This window comes from Triturus cristatus, chromosome 4_1 (assembly GCF_964204655.1).
Source record: "Triturus cristatus chromosome 4_1, aTriCri1.1, whole genome shotgun sequence".
Lineage (NCBI taxonomy): Eukaryota > Metazoa > Chordata > Amphibia > Caudata > Salamandridae > Triturus > Triturus cristatus.
This window is the reverse complement of record NC_140585.1, coordinates 566,841,000-566,860,962: the sequence shown is the minus strand read 5'-3', so window position 1 is coordinate 566,860,962 and position 19,963 is coordinate 566,841,000. Positions and strand designations below refer to the sequence as shown.

Below are 19,963 nucleotides of genomic sequence, written 5' to 3'. Positions count from 1 at the left end.
TTCAGGAAACATGGTGGAGCCAAAATGGTGCTGTTGGAATTATCCATGTTTATTAATATATTATTTTTTCTTTTTTTTTTTTATATATATATAAGTACTATTATCTTATATAAGTATTGCTTCATAAATCGTCCAAAAAGAAGCAATAGCGTATGAGAACCTTTCAATCTGTAACCAGGTGACCCAAAAATGAATTCGGTAATACCGATCGTGTTGGCCCTTGAGTTTACAACATATCCGTAGTATATTTCAATAAAAATCTTCCCACTCTGTTAAAATGGCCGCCAAAACGTGTTGACATCATCACGTTATGACGCGTATGACATCGTCCACACGTACTGATGATAGCGCTGAGCGCGTTAAGACGGTCGGGTGCAGGGAAGCTAGCGGGTTTGAAAACTGCATGCGCGCGACGAGTAAACAGTGAGCTTCTTTTCCGTGCTTTGCCCAAAAATGTATAAAACCCCAAACGTCACAAGGAGTTATAAGAACAGTACTCACAGGGCTACACTTGTCATAAAAGTCAGTTTTCCATAGCATCCAAATTGTAACGATCGTCCAAAGTCCAAAGTCGGTGGGTCCTCACTTCAATACCAAAACGCGAGGTCACGGTCACAACATCCAAGGGTCGCCAAATAATGTAGTGGTAGTCTTCCCACAGTAATCCAAGCAGAATCAGAAGATTAGTAGAAAAATGCAGCTTTATTCAAGGAATGAGACCCACGACCAATCTTAGCTGATTCCAACTGCAATCTGAACTTTGAGTAAACATTCTGGATCTAAATGATGTCAAGCACCATTGAAACGTACACACATTACTTAAAGGCATAATGCAACATCTCTAACAGTTTACAATTTACTACAATACTACAAAGCTGCACTCCCCCTTCAAGAATGCCTTCAAAACCTGACTGTTGACTCCGTAGGGAGTTACAGTATCACTGGGATCATCTTACACCAGCTTCTTACCGAGAGTTATAGCAGGAGTACAGTGCCAAGGGCATTTGTTTACGCTTTTTAAAATTTTGATCATATCACAAATGTGTGGCAGATATAAACGCCATTATGATGTAATCAAAGACCACACAGTTCAGGGCGGCACAGTGGACCATGGAGAGCAAGAGTGAGGGGGCAGAAGCAACCAAATGGACAGCAGAGAGCAGGTTCAGGGGGTCAAGGGCAGAAAGCTGACCATGCAAGGCAGGTGGAAGGGACAATGGCAGTGCAACTGACCATGGTGACCAGGGGTGAGGGGACAGAGGCATACACACAGACAGCGAAAGGTAGGAGGAGGGGGAAACCATGCAGGGTAGGCAAGAGTGACAGTGGCCACAAAACAGGCCATTGAGGGCAGGAGGGAGGGGGCAGGTTCATGCCAAATTGACCATGGAGGGCAGTGGGGAGGGGATAGGGAAGAGACGCGGTGGCAAGGCCATGGGCAACAAGCCAACCAAGCAGGGGAGGTAGTACAATGGACAATGCAGGGCAAACAAGAGTGGGAGTGGCAGCACAGCAGATCATGGAGGGCAATTTAGCGGGGCAGTGGCAACACAACAGACTGTGTAGGGCAGGAAGGTGGGAGAAAGGGCACAGATGCAGAAAATGAAAGGCAGGTAGGGACAGGGGCAGCAAGCTGATCACACAGAGCTGCGAAGGGGCAGTGTCAGCACAACGGACCACACAGGGCAGGTGGGAGGGATGGTGGCAGTACAATGGACAAGGAAGGGCAAGAGGGAGGGGCTTGTTGAGGGGGCATGCACACAGACAACGGAGGGCAGAGGAGAGGAAGTCAAGGCTAGCAAGCTAATCAGACAGGGTAGACAGGGGCAGTGGCAGCACAACCGACCATGGAGGGCAGGAAGTAGAGGGTGAACAAGCACACAGACAACAGAGGGAATGTAGGAGGAGAACAGAGCAGGGCAAGCAAGGTGACCATGCAGAGCAGGTTAGAGGGAATGTGGCAGCAAAACTGAACACATATTGCAGGTTAGAGGGTTAATGGTAGCACAATGGACTGTAGTGGGCAAGAGGCAGGGAGCAGGAGCATGCTCAGAGGACCATGGAGTGCAAAAGGTAGTGGATAGGGGTTTGACCCAGAAAACATAGGTCAAGGAAAAGGGGACAGGCAAAGGGCAGAATGCCGACCATACAGAGCGGGCATGAGGGACTGTGGCAGCACTATAACAGACCAAGCAGTTCCGGAAATAATTACCATGGAGATTCAGGAAGGAGAGGCAGCACAGTGGATCATGGAGTGCATAAAGGAGTGGATAGGGCATGGATTTCAGCAGTAGAACTAGGGGGAGGGGGCAGGGACAGGAAGCTGATCATGCTGGGCAAGCGGGAGAGAGTCAGTGGCAGCACAATGGATCTCACAGGCAGGAGGGGCTGTGGCAGCTCAAAGCACTATGGAAAGAGGACATGCATGCCAAAAATGGAGGCGATAGGGGAGCAGGGCGGAGGCAGCATTCTAACTTTGCAGGGCAGTCAGGAGGGGCAGTTGCAGCACAATAGACCATACCGTGCTCGGTGAGGGAACAGTGGCATGCACTCTGACAAAAGAAGGCAGAGGGGCAACAAGCTTACCATGAAGGGTAAACAGGAGAGGCAGTGTTGGCACATTGGAACATGAAGTGCAGGCACAAACTTGAAGGGAGGATGTGGTCAGGGGCAGCAAGCTAAGAATGGAGGGCAAGTGAGAGGGGCATCGGCAGCATAAAAGAGCACACAAGGCAAAAGGGGGGTGTCAGGGCACTAACACATAAAACAAAGGGCAGGGAGGAGGGAGTCAGGGAGTCAGGGAAAGATAGCGGGCCAAAGAGGAAAGGCCTGCATGGACAGCAGCAGCACAAAGGACATGGAGGGTTGGAGGGAAGGGGCAGGGCACACACAAAGAGAACAAAGAGCAGGGAGAAGGGGGACAAGGGCAGGTAGGGCTGGTCAGCATGGGCAGTAAACTGCCTACGGAGGGCTAGCGGGATAGTGCAGTAGTTTATGGAGAGAAGACAGAAGGGGGCAGGGCCAGCAATCAGACTATGGTAAGCAGGCTGACATGGGTAGGCTTACCATGATGGGCCATAGAGGCCTGTAGGAAGGATTAGGGGCATGCACATGGAGAATGGAGGGCAGCTGATGGGGACAGGAGCAGGCAGTATTTTTATCATGCCGGCATAATTGGCATAGTTTTGGAAATGTAATGTAACATTTCTGGGAGACATTTTAAAGCAAGATGTGTCATTTGGGTAATTTTCTTTAACACGAGTGGCCTTTTAGGTAAAGTTTTTACCTGAGCAGACCGTTCAGATAATTTTTTAGCACAAAATGGAAAAAGTCAGAAAGTACGCACCAGTGTTTTGAACACATGCTCCAGTATCTTTATTGTGGGCATGCAACAGACATTTCAAATAGATGTTTTCCCAAAGTGGAACTGTTTCATTAATTTTGAGCACATAATTCCAAAGGTAGTGTTTTGAACTCGAGCATCAGGAATCACTCTTAATTACTCTAAATTCCGTTCTCTAGTTTATTACTAGTTTGAGTAATATTTTGAGTGCAAGATGCATTTTGGATAATTACACATAATTTTGTATTATTTTGTGGAAAGTCTGTAAAATTACACTACAACAAATTAGGTTTGCACATCTCCAAGGGCAACATGACCACGAGGGGGCAGGCTGGGATGGGCATGGGCAGCTTGATAAACAACAGTGTGCAGGCAAGAGGGGTCAGGTGCACACACATAGAGAATGGAAGGAAAAGTGGAGGGGCAGAGGAATAGGCTGGCCATGGCAGTCAGGTGAGATGGGATAGGGCAAGCAAATGGAGAACAGGGGGCATGTAGTGGATAGGGGCAAGGACAATCATATGGAGATAAGAGGGGAAGCAAGAGGGGACAGGGACAGCAAATTGACCATGGAGGGCAAGTTGCGGAGGATTGGCCACCATCTCTGCCCAATGCCCTGTTGCGAATGGCTGAAGGATGTACGCAGTGGATTTGCTGACTAAGTATGTTAAAAAAAACTCAAAATTCAAGAAAATGACAAAGATTAAATGGACATTATAGTCAAGTTTGGTAGTATGATCTTCGTTAACATTACAAAAACTAGAAATTCACTGAAAAACATAATGATACAGTGACATTATAGTTTGGTATGGTAATAAGATATTAGGTTATTTTACAAATACCCTAGAAATTCACTGAAAAAATACACATTTTAAAGTAACTTTCAAGTTAGATGTTATAATGACTTCAAAACTAATACATACAAACCAAAAAACACTAAAAATTGCCAGTTACAGTTCAATGAGCTAACCTTAACATGTACTGCTTATAAATGTACATAGTACATCATTCATGACATGTTAAATGACAGCATTGATGACACTACACTCACTAGAGTTGGGTTTCTTAGGAAGACAAGACAGTGATGCAACACACCAGTTACATTAATGGCACTTCTAGACTGTGTGGTGGTGGCAGTATATATTACATATAGCATGTTTGTATTTAGTTTGTCTACTTAATGTTTTATGATAATTTAACATTTTAGAAGTTAAAATAAAGTGATTCTCCCGTCCCACTCTCAGGTTGAATATCCTTTGAAATAAAGGTCCTTTGTTTCTTGAAACATTATGGTCTAAATCCCTCTTCATCTTGTGTCATACATTTTCAACAGTCATACAAGTCACAAACATGTTAATTTATCTATGTTCACACAATTAAAACTGGTCATAAATGTAAGGTGGATAACTCACCCACCAGATTTGGAGGGCGTGTACAGCAAGGTTTTCTCCAAGGATAAAGAAAGGTTCCTTCAGCTCAAGCAAAAGGGAAAACATTTGCATGTGCGCAGGAGTTTCCATTGCCACATATGGAGCTCTCTGCTATGGAAAACCCTGTACAAGAGGAATAGGACCCAACAGCTTATGTTGCCTGAAATTTCCAGTTGAAGTAGTAATCAATATATATTTTATTAATCTGACAGATTACTATAAAACCACTTCTAATGATCATCATAAAAATATATAAAAAGGTAAAATATACTGTGTACATGTTTCTAATGCTTTATAAGCTTGGTCTAAAAATCTTGTTAAATTTATGATAGAAGTGTTATAATTAATAATGAAACAGTATCTGACAGCCTCAGTAGTCAAACTTTTTTTGCGTAATTAAAAATCTATTGCAGGTAAAATCTTATTCAATTCAATAGTCTTGCACATAAACATAGTACATGTGTGAGAGTTTCCATTTTGTAACCACAAAGTCAACAAGCAGACCTTCCTTGCTGGAGTCAATTTCACAACCCCTTAAAAGCACAAATTGGAATGTAAATTATTAAATCCAGGTACACATCAATATAAGTTAATCTTCTTTATTGATGACAGCACGGCAGTACATCCATCCAGCTGCAGGGTGACTAACAACTGACACCACCACTGGCCAGATCCGTCCCTCGTTCCATGCTGGAACTTGGAACTCAAGCAAAACATAACACAGCGCAAGCCACTGCCAACACTGTGCAATACTTAAAGAAACATACACATTAAAATACAACATATCCCCCTTCTTTACACAAAACAAAAATAAGAAAATAAACTAAAATCAAATACAAAATAAAACAACCATTGAACAATACAAGAAAGATGTTAAACATAATCATTCAACTTCTTGGGAAAAAACTTAACCCGGTCAGAAGATCTGTTCTTAGAACAACCAGGATCATTTCCCTTCACACCTCCTGATTCTGCCATAGGACCAACCTCACATTCATTGGTGCGTATTGATTCAACAGGCACCTCATTTAAAGTACCATGCCTAACATTGAGAGGACACTTTGCAACTCTTCTAGTGTTCCAGACCTTCCCATCCTGAGTAGCAACTGAGTTCCTAAAAACTCTTTTGACTTGAATTGCTTTACCATATCTACTAGAACCTTTACAGATGATTCCTGGTTTCCGAATTCTCACCCAATCCCCAACTCTAAAACTAGGGACACGAGTCCTCCACTTCTTATCAAACCACAAACACGTTCTCATCTGTTTATGCTTCACCCTTGAAGCGACATCCTCAACACACTCACTGCTCTTAATTTGCTTCACACACTTATCTTGAAACCACCAAGGACAAATTTTAGAAGCAGGCTCTCTTCCTTTCAACAGTCTGAAAGGACTCACTTCAGTAGTAGTGTGAGGGGTTATTCTGTATAACCATAACCTCTCTCTAACTGTATTCAACCAATTCTCACCTTCTTTCATGGACTCCACAATAAAATCCTTCAATACTCTGTTAAACCTTTCTACCTGTCCATTTTCATGCGGTCCATACAAAGAAGTAAAAATATGTTTAATCCCACACTCTTTCACAAAATCTTTCATTTCCATTGAGGTGAATTGCACACCGTTATCAGTGACCAAACAAGAAGGACAACCTTCTCGTGCAAAAACTTCTTTTAAGAAATTCAAAACCACATCTGTGGTAACTTTGTTCACAAATTTCACTTCCGGCCATTTCGAATGATAGTCTACTAACACCAAAGCAAATTTACATCTTTCCGGGAGCATGTTGAAAGGGCCTGAAATATCAAAAGCTAACCTTTGCCATGGTTCCTTTGGTCACTCTACCATCCTTAAAGGAGGAGTTTTAACACTGAGCATTCTTTCACTTGAAACACATTGTTCACATTCTCTTACTTCACGATCAACCAATCTATCAACCCCAGGCCACCAAAAAAAAATTCCTAATTAGTCGTTTCATGGATGAAATCCCTGGATGAGTTCTGTGGGCAATCTTAAGTATAACCTCTTGCATATCTTTTGGAGGAATGCACTTACCATTCTTAAACATAAAATTTCCTTCTACTTCTAATTCACCTGCAACCTTGAACCAAGGTAATAACTCCGGTCTGATTAAATTTTTACTAGGCCAACCTTCCAACACAAACCTCTTAATGTTTAACCAATCCTCATCCTTTTTTACACTTTCTTCCCACAAAGCTTCACTAATATCCTGAAACTGTGCAGGAATGATGTCATTTATGTTTAAAACAAAATCAATCTCCCTCACTACATTTACAACACTAGGAGTACAAGGTAGCCTTGAAAGACAATCGGCAGTGACGTTACATTTTCCTGGAACATATTCTGTTTTAAAATTATACTCCTGAAGCCTAGAAGAAAGACTCGCAATTCTCGCAGTGGAATTCCACCCACCACCCGAAGACAAAATGTTGACTAACGGCTTGTGATCTGTTCTTAACACAAATTTTCCTCCCCAAACATACAACTTGTAATGCTCTATTGCCCAAACACACGCCAGTAGCTCCTTCTCAATCACAGCGTACTTTCTCTCTGACTCATTGAGAGTACGCGAAGCGAACGCCACGTTCCATTCGTCTCTACCGTACCTCTGCGAAAGTACACCTCCGATGCCATATAAACTGGCATCTACAGTGATGATACACTCTTTATTAACACAAAATGGCCTCAAAGTGGGTGCACGCACTATGTCCTGCTTAATATTTTCAAACGCTTTCTCCTGGTCACTACCCCAAATGTACTCAGTGTTCTTCCGTAGTAAAACTCTCAGAGGTTCCATTTTGTTTGCAAAATTGCTCACAAATTTGCTATAATATTCACACATCCCTGCAAAACTCAACAATTGTTCTTTGTTTTTAGGAGATGGGGCATTTTTGATGGCGTCCACATTAGATTTCTTTGGTACAACCCCATCACCTGAAAGAGTGTGGCCAAGGTACTCAACAGATTTCCTGTACAATTTACACTTACTTTCCTTCAGCGTAAGACCATTACTCTCCAATCTACTACAGACCTCTCTAAGGTGAACTACATGTTCCTCCTCATTTTTTGAGAAAACCAAGATGTCGTCCTGAAAACATTTCACAAAAAGATCTACATCTCTAAATATTCTAAACATAATCCTCTGAAAAACCGATGCAGCTGAAGCCAAACCAAACGGCATTCTGGTGTAACGATACAGGCCTTGTGGAGTAATAAACGCTGTAAGATTCTTTGACTCCTCTGACAAACAAATTTGATGATACGCAGACCTTAGATCTAATGTAGAAAATACTTTTGCTCCCTCTAGCATTGACACCACTTCATTTATGTTCGGCAGAGCATGACAGTCAATCACAATGTTCGAATTTAAAGACCTCAAATCAACACACACTCTCAAATTTTTGTCTGCTTTGCGTACCAAAACGATGGGAGAAACCCACTCTGAAGACTCAATCTCCTCAATAATTCCCTCCTCCGTAAGCTGTCTCAACATTTCTCTCAACTCCTCTCTAACATTGATTGGTACACCTCTCAACCTCTGTACTACAGGGCGTGCCTGAGGATTCCAAACAATTTTGTGTTCAAAGTCTTTTAGCTTACCCAATTTCTCACTGAAAACTTTTTTATACTTGTCTACCAACCTTTTCACTTTCTCATTATTGTCCAAAACTGCCACCATCCCATTTGAGTATTGATCCCCAAGTATAACTGGTTCAACTGCTCGTGGATTTAGCATTATGCCTAGTGTCCACTGGTCTCGCCATCCTAGCACATTCACTCCTTTTATGGCAATGTACAATTTAATCTCTACACATCTACCCTTAAACCACAACTTGACAGTAAAATACCCTTCCATATCAATCCTAGTACCATCAAAACTCTCTGCAATGACATCACTAGCATGCAACTTTTCCCCCGCACTTGCTTTCTTCAACCTCTCTTCAAAATATTCTTTCGATATTATAGTCCACGGCGATCCAGAATCAGCCATGAGTTCAAGATCCACACCCCACACCTTGACCAAACATTTAGGAGACTCCAAAATAATCTCATTACCCGCACCCTTATTAACAATAGAAACTACAAAACCTCTCTCGCAAACTGTATTGACTTCATTTTCTTCCCTTCCTGGCTCACAGTTATTAACCTCACTCCCACAAATAGTTGAAATTGACCGGGGAGTAGGGGTAAAATTAGAAGAACCACTCCTTCTATTGTCTCTGCACACCATGCTGAAATGACCCCATCTTCCACACTTCCTACACTCCCTGCTTATAGCAGGACACCCTCTGAAAGATGCCAAATGTGTTCTGCTGCCGCATCTATAACACATGTTTTGACCACCCTGGTGCACATTACTCCTGAATGTATTCCCACTGTTGAACTTGTTACTCACAAATTTTTTTTCTGAACCCTCCTGCATGTTGCTTCCACCATGCATGCTGCTTTTCACGTTATTTTTTATAACACATACTTCCTCTACACTTTCACTTTTTTTACATTCTGCCTGACAGTCTGCATCCAACTCTCAGACTGTTCCACTGCTTTTGCATTAGCAATAGCCTCTGTCAGGCTAGGATCCCCCATTACCCACAAGTTCTCTTGAACTTTCTTGTTCCTCACATGCACGATAATCTGATCCCTTATCATTTCATCTGCCATCATTCCAAATTTGCAATGAACACACAGAGCTCTTAACGCCGTTAAAAAGTCATCGAACGATTCTTCTTCCTTTTGCTTTCTTGTATAAAATTTAAATCTGTTCAGTGCGATACTTGTAGCAGGTTTGAATCTTTTTTCTAATCTCTGTAGCGCTTCACTATAAACATTAATATTCTCTTCCCCTACTTGAGGTGTCACTTGTGGTAAAGCTCTGAAAACATCTTGTCCTTCCGAACCCAAACAGTGCAGTAGGATACTCTTTTTCCTCTCCGCACCCATTCTCTCTCCGTCAATCGCTTTCATGTACATCAGAAACTCTTCTTTCCACCTTGTCCATGGTAGAGGTGGATCTCCCTTATTCTGTAAGAACTTTCCTGGAGGATCAAATTGCATCTTTATTTCTCTCTTTTCACTTCGAACACTAGTCTTCCTTTTCCTTTTCTTTTACTGTCCTAGTCTCTCTTCCTACACGTGTGCTTCACAGACTGCGCAACAATATTACTTTCTCCAATAAACCCTCTGTCTTTGCTTGGACAACGCACACCTTCCTCTATATTCTCCTCATGTGAAATTTTCCTTTGCGTTTTTTTTTTTAATAAATACACATATCTATATATATCCTCAACTGATCCTCTCTTTTCTTCTTTATAAAATTATTTCTTGCTTTCCTTTTGCCACGAAACACATGTGCTGCTAAATCTCCTTATTTTCCTTCTCTTTTGCCAAGAAAAACAAAAAGCTCTTCACCATGCGTTCGAAACGATAAACTTTGAATGAAACAGAGTACTTCCCACCTTTTTTTCTTGAACCAGCTCTTCACTCCTTATTTTCCACTTTATACGAGATCGCCGTTGCTTCCTTGTAACCCAGAACACGTTACGCTAATCATCCGCGTCGCGTACTTCGTCCTGCTCCGCTCTTTGTTGTTCTCCGTTGCTAAGCAACGCTGCTTATTCCTCACGCTCCGCACGTCTTTGCGCGTTCAGCGTGATGACGATCACTGTTCGTCAGAGCCTTCCTCCTTCTTGCACCACAACGCGAATGGAGAACGCTTCTTCCGTCAACGTTCTCTACCTCGCTCCACCAACATCGAGATGACGGTAACTTTATTTTTTTTAAAATATTTCTAAGTATACGTCTTCCACATCGCTCCTTGCGTCCAAAATGCTACTTCCACGCCGCCTTACTTCCTCTGTACACCGCTTCCGATACTTTCCCTTGTGACTTCCTTTCGCTTTTTTTTTTTTTTTTTAAATCCGCTTTCTTTCCTTTTTTTTCGTGGATCCAGTTACTCTCAGTTCCCGTGCTTCACTGACATGAGAGATTTTTCCGCTCGTCGCCAATATTAAATCCAGGTACACATCAATATAAGTTAATCTTCTTTATTGATGACAGCACGGCAGTACATCCATCCAGCTGCAGGGTGACTAACAACTGACACCACCACTGGCCAGATCCGTCCCTCGTTCCATGCTGGAACTTGGAACTCAAGCAAAACATAACACAGTGCAAGCCACTGACAACACTGTGCAATACTTAAAGAAACATACACATTAAAATACAACATAAAGATGTCTAAATCTTAAGTATTTCAGTTTAACTGTGCCCAGCAAAATTGAGATGATGTAATCCTGACAACCTATCGAATAAGAGTTTAAAACTAATTCCTTGTACTCGCATTTCTGCATTTTGTGATTTTTGAATAAATTAAGGATTTCATGGTTGTAGGATCTGCTCCAGCACAATTACAGAGGTAGTTCAAGGTAGTCCTAATACGGAGTGGTGTTCTAGATTTTACTTCAGTACAAAGAAAAGGAAAAAATGTGAATATGCATAGGAGGCGCCATTATCACCTCTGGAGCTCTCTGCTCGTAAACCTGTAAATCTGCTCCTGATGTAGCTTTCCAGGCATACTCGTAGAATGTTGGTGGTTTGTAAATCAATATAAAAATATATTCAGGCAGAGGAGGACAGGGCAGTCTATGTTTTTGCATTTGTGTTTGTGAATTGGACCTGTTTTCTGTAAATATGCCAAAGCTAAATTTGGATGAAAATGTATATTGATGACTAAAGTTATGATATTTACGACTGATGGAGCTCACAAACCTATTCCTGGCTGGTGTAAATCTAATGTGAGTGCACGTTTCTCTACCATGAGTTTAGAGAAATCCACAATAGTAAGTCTCACTTAAGGGTTGGGAAATGGGCATGCAAAGGTGAGGTTTGCCTTGAAAGTTTAGGAATACCCACAATCGTATATATTTGTGGGATTTTACAAACATTGATCTGACCTATTTCCACCGTGGAAATTGTTGGAGATTTATTCCAGCCAAAAAATGGAGGGGCATATTATCAAGAAAGGGCGTTAAAATTATCGCTGCTTTAGCGGCAGAAAACTGCCGCTAAAGCGGCGATAATGGGCTTGATAATATGCCACAAAGAATTCCAATAGAAGCCCATGTTCTGGTGTCAACATGGGCTTCTATTGGAATTCTCTAGTGCATATTATCAAGCCCATTATCGCCGCTTTAGCTGCATTTTTCTGTCGCTAAAGCTGCGATAATGTTAACACCTGCTTGATAATATGCCCCGGAGTAACTCCCCTTCAATAATGTGAGGGAGAGCAGATCATAACCAGATTTTCAAGTAGTATAATATAATGGCTTTCTTTATAGGGAGCAATATTTTCCCCACAGATTTAAGAATATATGTTCATTTGTCAAAGGAGGGCACTTTCCCCCTGTGTGGACAAATCGGTTATAGAAAACTCCACATAACAGGAGTTGGATGTAGTGAGACATATCACCTGACATCCCTAGTAGCACTCCTGGAAACCTGTGCCTGGCATAGCTTTCTAGGACTACTACCAGCAACTTTGATAACCAGAAATAAATGTAAAATTATGTTCAGGTGGAGGAATACCTGTACCTTTACATTGATATACATGAAACGGGGCTATAGTGCTTTCTTTTTCAGCGACACTGATTTCATTCTAAGTAACTCAAGTTTATCTTCTGTTGAAGACTGCCAGCCTTCAGGATTTTCACTCTTAAGTTACCATTTCATCATTCTCACTTGGGCCTCTTTTAAATGTGCATAACTTTTAAAATAGTCTATCCTAACTATGTTTACCAAATGATGCATCATTGGAAATATGGTGTGCATAGCTCTAAAGAGCATTCGCCGGATAATCTTACATTTTATGTTAGTCTTCAGATTGGTGCAATGTTTTTTCCTCAAATATTTCTAGTTATTTAGTTTATATCAGGTGGATAATATAGTTCGTTTCATGTTCTGTTGGTTTGTGTATTTATTTGTCCTATTTTAGGATTGTGGTAGTTGGCTTTGTTTATTTGATATCTAAGTGACTACTGTTATTTATGTGTATTATATCCTTTTCAAAATATTCATCAAACTTTTCACCTTCGCTCTGCTTTCAATATTTTTGTAGGGTGTTCCTTAGTAAGTTAAATAAAAAAGTCCTATATCCTCCTGTTAAATGTGATTTGATTAGTGAGTGGCCCAACCCTTTATTTAGGTATAACATTGGCAGCACATGTACATCCCTAGTACTTTGCAAGCAATTAATTTTACATGCACATAAACAATATATCTAACTCACACTGTGAATCCTTATAGTTTCTGACAAACTATTGGGCTGATTACAATGTCTGGTGGACTGCCACCGATCGGCCTTCAGTGGCAGTACACCCGACAGTCAGGACATTATTCCGACTCCCTCATCATTTTAATGCAGACGGTTGGACCACAGAAGTCGGGGTGAAAGACTGCCGCCTCCGATAGGCGTTAGGGTCCAGTCGTGGCGGTGGCTTGAATCGTATCCCTTACATGGAAGCAGTGCCTGTGCAGACACTGCTATAGGGATTCAGGTGTCCCTTTCTGACAGCCATTTCATGGCAGTCTTACCGCCATGAAAAGGCTGTTAGAAACAGACTTTGAGGCCCCTAAGTTGGGCTCCTGTACCCTTTGGCAGCTGAAAGGTGGCCGTGGGGTGCATGTAGTGCCCCCACACATACATGCACTGTGTGCCAGGCACCGCATGGTGCCTGGCACACAGTGCATGGATGTGCACAAAGTTCTTTTTTTCCTAACGGCTTGTGCTGAGGCCCTTTTCCTGGGCCACTGTAGAAAAATTACTTTCCAACCACCACCACAGCAGTCAGATCATTGGCAGGTCGGACCACCGACTGCATGTCGGGCTGTCTCCTGACCACCGCAATAGCGGTGGGCGGTCTGACCGCCCGATATTGTAATTGGCCCCAATGTGCCAGTTGTTCATATAATGCCATGTCTAATTACAAATTGAATAACACATCTCTGTATTGGGATTGGATTTGTCAGCCACACGTTCAAAATGCTGTTTGTATTCTTCTGTTTGCTCATGTTGACTTGGCTATCAGTCTGATCTGATTTAGTATATTGAAGGGGTATTGTGTACAGTGCTTTCAATCATGAATCATGTTTCTTTTTCATCTGGCATCTCATTTTGGGCCATCCATGCTAAAACATATTTATATTTGTTTGTATAATAAATACTTATTTAGAGATTCTGGGGTTTTTTCTGACAACCACATTTTGAATTGAATAGCCATGAATTGTATTTACATTTGATTCATTTCTTGATAGAAGGAATTACTGAGCTAATTTAATTCCCAGAGTAGTTACATTTATGATTTCAAATTTCGAAAGTGCAATGATGATTTGGAAAAATGCGTAAGCTTTGCTGTCAATTTCAGCACTTACCTCTAAGCTGAACAAAACAGCAGTTGTGTCTCACTGGTCTGTCATGCATTGGGTCCCAAGATGCTAGTGAAGTCTGCTGTTACTTCATGATTCATGCTCCCATATAAGTGATACAGATCAGATTGCTCTAATATGTATGGACTTTTAGGGGTCCTTAAATATCATGGAATAGATGTGTATTCTCAATTCCACCCCCTGTAACGGATGAGAATGTTAATCTCTACTCCAAATCTAATGCAATTTTACAAAAAGGAGAAATATATGTCCCCTACCTTAATTACACATGTGCTGGTTTAGTGTTTCATCTGTTCTATTATGCCGCATAGGAAAGTGAGGTGTAACAGGTCAGATTTTAGGGCATTCTTATGAATCAGAGTTATACTGGAAACTGTGCCTTCCAAACCTCCTAGTGTAGCCCAGAGCACAAAAGGTGTATGTGCGCATGATGCAATGGCACAGGTGAATCTGCACACTCCTATCCCGTATTGCAAACTCATATATACCCTTTCAGAATTAACATATTGGCAATGTTTGCCTCCCTTGGGCAGAGCTCCACTGCGGACCCTAGTACTGTGGCCATGGAAATGAGCAAACCCTCCCCTAAGTTTGAATTGAATAGCCATGAATTTTATTTACATTTGATTCATTTCTTGATAGAAGGAATTACTGAGCTAATTTATTCCCAAGGTGTTACATTTATGATTTCAAATTTCTAATGCGGTATGATGATTTGGAAAAATGCGTAAGCTTTGCTGTCAATTTCAGCTCCTCTGGAACTGGTAGTGGTGCTTGGCTGGCTAGAAGGACAATAGAGGGAGCAGGACTAGGTTTGAGCTACATCTGCCTGTGACAATGGAGGCATCCTTTGAAAATATGCAAGGGACAAGGCACAGCCCCAAGGAAATCCTGCAGGAAAACTCTCCTTCTCTCCACACCCAAGGCTTTTGTCACAGCTCTGGAAGCCACTAAACACTTCATTAAGGAGTTATTCAGATCCTGGGTAATAGTTGGAAGCTGAGAAATAAAGACATCTAGAGGCTTTAGGCAGGTTAAAGACAACTTTTTTAAAAGTACATTTTGTGAAATATTTGTTACAAATCCAACTTTACCAATGAATTGCATCTGAGTAAATATTTTAAAAAGCCCCTAGGTGGAGATAACTTTAGTAACTTTAATAAAGTATCCTAATACCTTTCTGAAGAACAGCTAACCCTGCTGCAACTTTTTGCATTTTCGCTGTAAGGACATGTTTAACATTCATACACCCTTCCTAATGGTCATTTAAGGCCCACTCAGGCATGAGTTATTAATATGTAAGAGCAGGGTTTGGCCAGTCAAAAACGGTTATTTTGTCAGGTCAGATTCGCAGCTTACCTGCATGACCGAGGGGCATATGTATCCAGCCCTTTTCCCATTCGCAAATGGGCCGATTCTCAGAATCGGGCCATTTGCGATCAGGAAAAGGCCTTTTGGGATGTATCATCCCAAAACGGCATCGCAAATTGGAGAATCGCAAGATTTGCGATTCTCTATTTTGCAATTGCATTTAAGGAACCGCAAATTGCGATTCCTTAAATGCAATGTATGAAGCACAGAAAATGTGCGATTTGGCCTTAAGGAATCGCAAATTACCTCCAACTTCAAGTTGGTGGTAATTTGCGATTTCTTTGAAAAATGCGCTTTTTGCATTTTTCAAAGTGCCATGTGGCACAAATACATGTGCACATACATGCACCACATGTGCACACATACATATTTCAGGGGTGCAACAGGGTGTCCTTTTGACACCCTGGGACCCTTGAAATTGCATTCTCATTTTGCAATTCTCTAATTGCAAACTGAGAATGTCTTCCCATTCATTCCTATGGGCCTCGTAGCCCAGAGGAACGAATGGGAAGGTATTCCTTAATTGCGATTCGCAATTTGCTCATCGCAATTAAGGAATGCCAAGGAATCGCAAAATATTTGCAAATTTTTTATTACCTCCCGTTTTGCGATTCTCAAATAGCGATTCCCTAAAAATCGCTATTTGAGAATCGCAATGCGGTATTTGATACATATGCTCCCAAGTTACTAGTTGTAGGCCTGCAATTATGTATTGCTTCGTCATTTTACTGAGGGTACAATATGTGCTGTAGTCCACTAAAGACATTTAACTTACAGGTCAGAGCTGCATTTGGTACAATATACTAGGGCGTTAGAGGTAATCTAAATATGCTAATTTGGAGTCTAGCTTATTTCAACATGTTTAGGGGTCAGAGCTTATGCACTGAGGCCTACTTAGCAGAGTTTCAGTACAGATAAAAATAAAAAGCAGCATCAGTCGAAACAAAATGGGGTGAACATGCAAAAAGAGTCCTTTTCGTGCACTTGCCAATACTTATCTTTTGTGGAACAAGATATTTGATCAATGTAGTATTTAGAACTATTGCACATGTCCTGATAAAGTAGTAAGGCTGTCAAATTCACTTTCCCATGAATACTGAACTGAAAATAAATGTATGTGCAGTCATAACGCTTTAATGTATTCCTGTAGCAACAGGGTAAATGTATATTTACATTTTGATGTGCTCTCTCTCTCAATTATGGTGTTTAAAAGCAATGATACCACAAAGCATATACTGGTTAAGTAATCTAAACATAATTGTAGTATAAAAGTACTTTCAATGATTTTCATCTTTTTCAGAATTATGCATGTGTATTGAAATATAATGGTTCTGACAAGTTCCAATAATATTCATTGATTGGTTAGAATATAAGGTTGCAGGTAGAGGAAGCACACACAACTCATTTTAATGTAGAAGATCAACAATAGGCCTCTTAAGTATCATTTTACTTTTACAATAATCTTGTAAGTGCTTAACTAGGATACTTTCCTCGGGAAACTACTGTGACATGTGCTACACATTTTTTTTAGTTTAAAATCTGGTCTGTTTTTGGAAATGCTTGTATATATTAACATAGTTCCAAATTTCATATTGTTTACTTTGCAACTTAAAACTACGAATGTTAAAAATTTGGGTGATAACAGTTTGTTCAATTTCAGAATTGTGTTTGATCTGCTGCTGTCTTAAGATCCTCTCTTTAATGTTCTTCCAAACTGTGTTTTCTATATACACTTACAATTGTGATCAAATAGTTTACGGAGAGATCATTATAATCTAACCGCTTTACAACATGCTTTCATGCTCAGTTGGAGGATGAACACCATATAAATAACTCTAAATAATTGTTAAAAGCATGTGATGGCTAAATATATCCTACTTCCTGCAGCTAAAAAAGTGTTGTTAACCAGTTGTTGTTTTCTTCATCAACAGGAAGATGACTCTGACTGTGGAGGAGTCTCTGGTCTAAACCCATCATGGTGGTCTGTGATAGGAATCCAACTTGTCTTACTTTGGCTCTTATCTGGCAGCAGACTTTGCCCATTATGACCTTGAAAATACCAAAATTTGCATAGCTCTTCTCAAGACCTTGCCAAAATATTAGTGCTGGATGTTTGAATGAAGGGCCAGTTGTTTAAGACTGTAGCTGAATGATACTGCCCACAATGTGATATGACTGGACGAAAAACTCGTAAAGGCACCCACAGCGGCTGCATGCTAGATGGACAGACACACTAAAGACAACTTTTGTGAATGCTGCATAATCTAAAGTATGCCATCAGCAAACAATATTATGTTTACTTCAATTAATATTTTGAGATAATTGTGTTGCATCTTCAACTAATTCATGTGAAAGGGCTCCCCTTATGATGGCCTCTGTATGATTTGTCTTATTTATTTTGAATTTGAGATTTGGTTGTGGCTATACCACATTCTTTTATGTGTCCATTAGTAGAAACTGCATTATGTTGGATTAGTCGCACTGCATCAAATAGTTTTCATGCTTTAAATGTGGTGGTATATTGAAAAATGCAGACTACTTCAGTTTGTCAAAAATATCAAACTTGTGATCAAGTGTAAATATTGGCTAGTCTTCTACATAACTTCACCATGACTAAAATGCCTTATGATCAGTGGCTTAATCAGCCAAATGAAATTAAACGGGTGGCCAGACAGGTTTCTGCAGCTCCTATCTATTCAAAAACATAATCAGATAAAATTGTGTTTATACTTTATAGGTGCTTAAGTGATTGCTGATTTAAGGAACCTACACTCTGAATAAAAGTTGGTTCCTTTGTAAAAATCTGTCTGACCTGATGCCACCCCCATCGCTGCAGTGTGGTTACATGCGGTAAAGCTAGCCAAATCTTTTAAGAATATGTGAATAAAAATAAAATGTATTTTTGTGGCTATATGACTTGACTTACCAAGAGTATTTTGCATGCTGCTGCTGCTGCTATTTTCTCTTTTTAAAAGTGTGTTCCGTTGATTTGACTGTAGAGTATAGTATATCCATATGTTATCTGGGTGAAGCTTTTGTTGTGTGCAGAAACAAAGAGTTGCAAAATGATGCGATTCAAAAGCTTATCTTGTTAAACAATGCTCTGAATATACTGTGCAATGTAAAGCCCAAAATTAGTTGGCTTCCCCTATTTTTGTGTTGAAAAGGACTATTATGGAATATTATTTTTACAGTTTCGCCTTGTCTCAGCTGAAAGCTTGTGTGTGCAGTTGTTTTAAGATTATAAAAGTATATACAATCCAATGAATTAAAATAATGTTGGAAGGAAGACAATTCCCAAATGAGAGACTTAACAAGCACAGCAATGTCTTTCAAAATCAAAAAAAAAAAAAAACTTTACAATATACAGATGATTTTGTTGCTGCTAGAAAATATAAAATGCCTACATTTGCTAAATTGCAGTTTGTTTGCTCCTTTAAAAAAATCAGGACAAATAAGGGCCTTTGTGAAGATATCTGAATGCATGTTGACACTGTATGGTGAAACAAATGTTGTTTGTAATCAAACTAGTGCAATAGAATAAATTGGAGTGTATAATAGTACGAGAAAAACAATGGGTCTTTTCGTCCATAAAGATTGGTAAATAAAAAAGGCAGTATTACTGAGAACCAACGCCTACATTTATGGAACTTTGGCTATAACCTTTTTTTTCAAGCAGCTACAATATGCAAATGCTTATATGGTAGCATATTGTTCACTAGTTGTTTGCAACATGTAAAATCTTGATATGTATACAACAATGGGTATGCATGGCTGTAACATGGAAATATAGTGAAAACAATGGCACGGTGGCCTAGATAATCTGTGTAGCAGTATCTACTGACTGCCATCAAACATGCTTTTTTAACCCATGGTTAATTTGTACAGGTTTTCCAAATATGGGTTACAAATGCATAGGTAAAAAAGAAACTCAGTTGTGGGTTCTACTACTCTGTATTGTGGTCTGTTTCAACTGCCTTTAAGTATATGTGGTAATTTGAGAAACTATAAATGTAACACTACCATGCGATGGTACATCAGATTGGTATGGGTGATGAAGATCTTTAACCGCACAAGTATGTATGTACTTGCAATTCAGTTCTGAGTATCCCATTCTAATTGTGATGTGCAGTCAACATATAAATATAAGCCTCTCTAGTCACGTATGCATTATCTACCTCTCCCTGCTCCGCCACTATATTAGTAAGTATATTTCCTCAATTATTTTGTGAAAACTTGCTTGAATTCCATTACATATAATCAGAGTGGTAATCACACTAGAGGTATCCCAATTGGTTGAATGGCATTACCTTGGTGTGTGGAGATGTGGGACTGAATATCCTTAAACAACTAT

The 19,963-nt window shown here is 40.3% G+C and overlaps 1 protein-coding gene across 8 annotated transcripts in view; it reads left to right on the top strand.

Moving 5' to 3' along the window:
* CACNA2D1 (calcium voltage-gated channel auxiliary subunit alpha2delta 1) overlaps positions 1–18,760 on the top strand; it is a 1,735,709-nt gene extending 1,716,949 nt beyond the window's left edge. For all 8 annotated transcript variants that reach the window (XM_085652892.1, XM_085652894.1, XM_085652893.1 and 5 more), the window contains one exon: positions 17,541–18,760. In XM_085652892.1, coding sequence (XP_085509018.1) covers positions 17,541–17,657 — 117 coding nt within the window. In that variant the 3' untranslated portion in view covers positions 17,658–18,760. The remainder of the gene's footprint in view (positions 1–17,540) is intronic.
* The last annotated feature ends 1,203 nt before the right edge of the window (positions 18,761–19,963 follow it).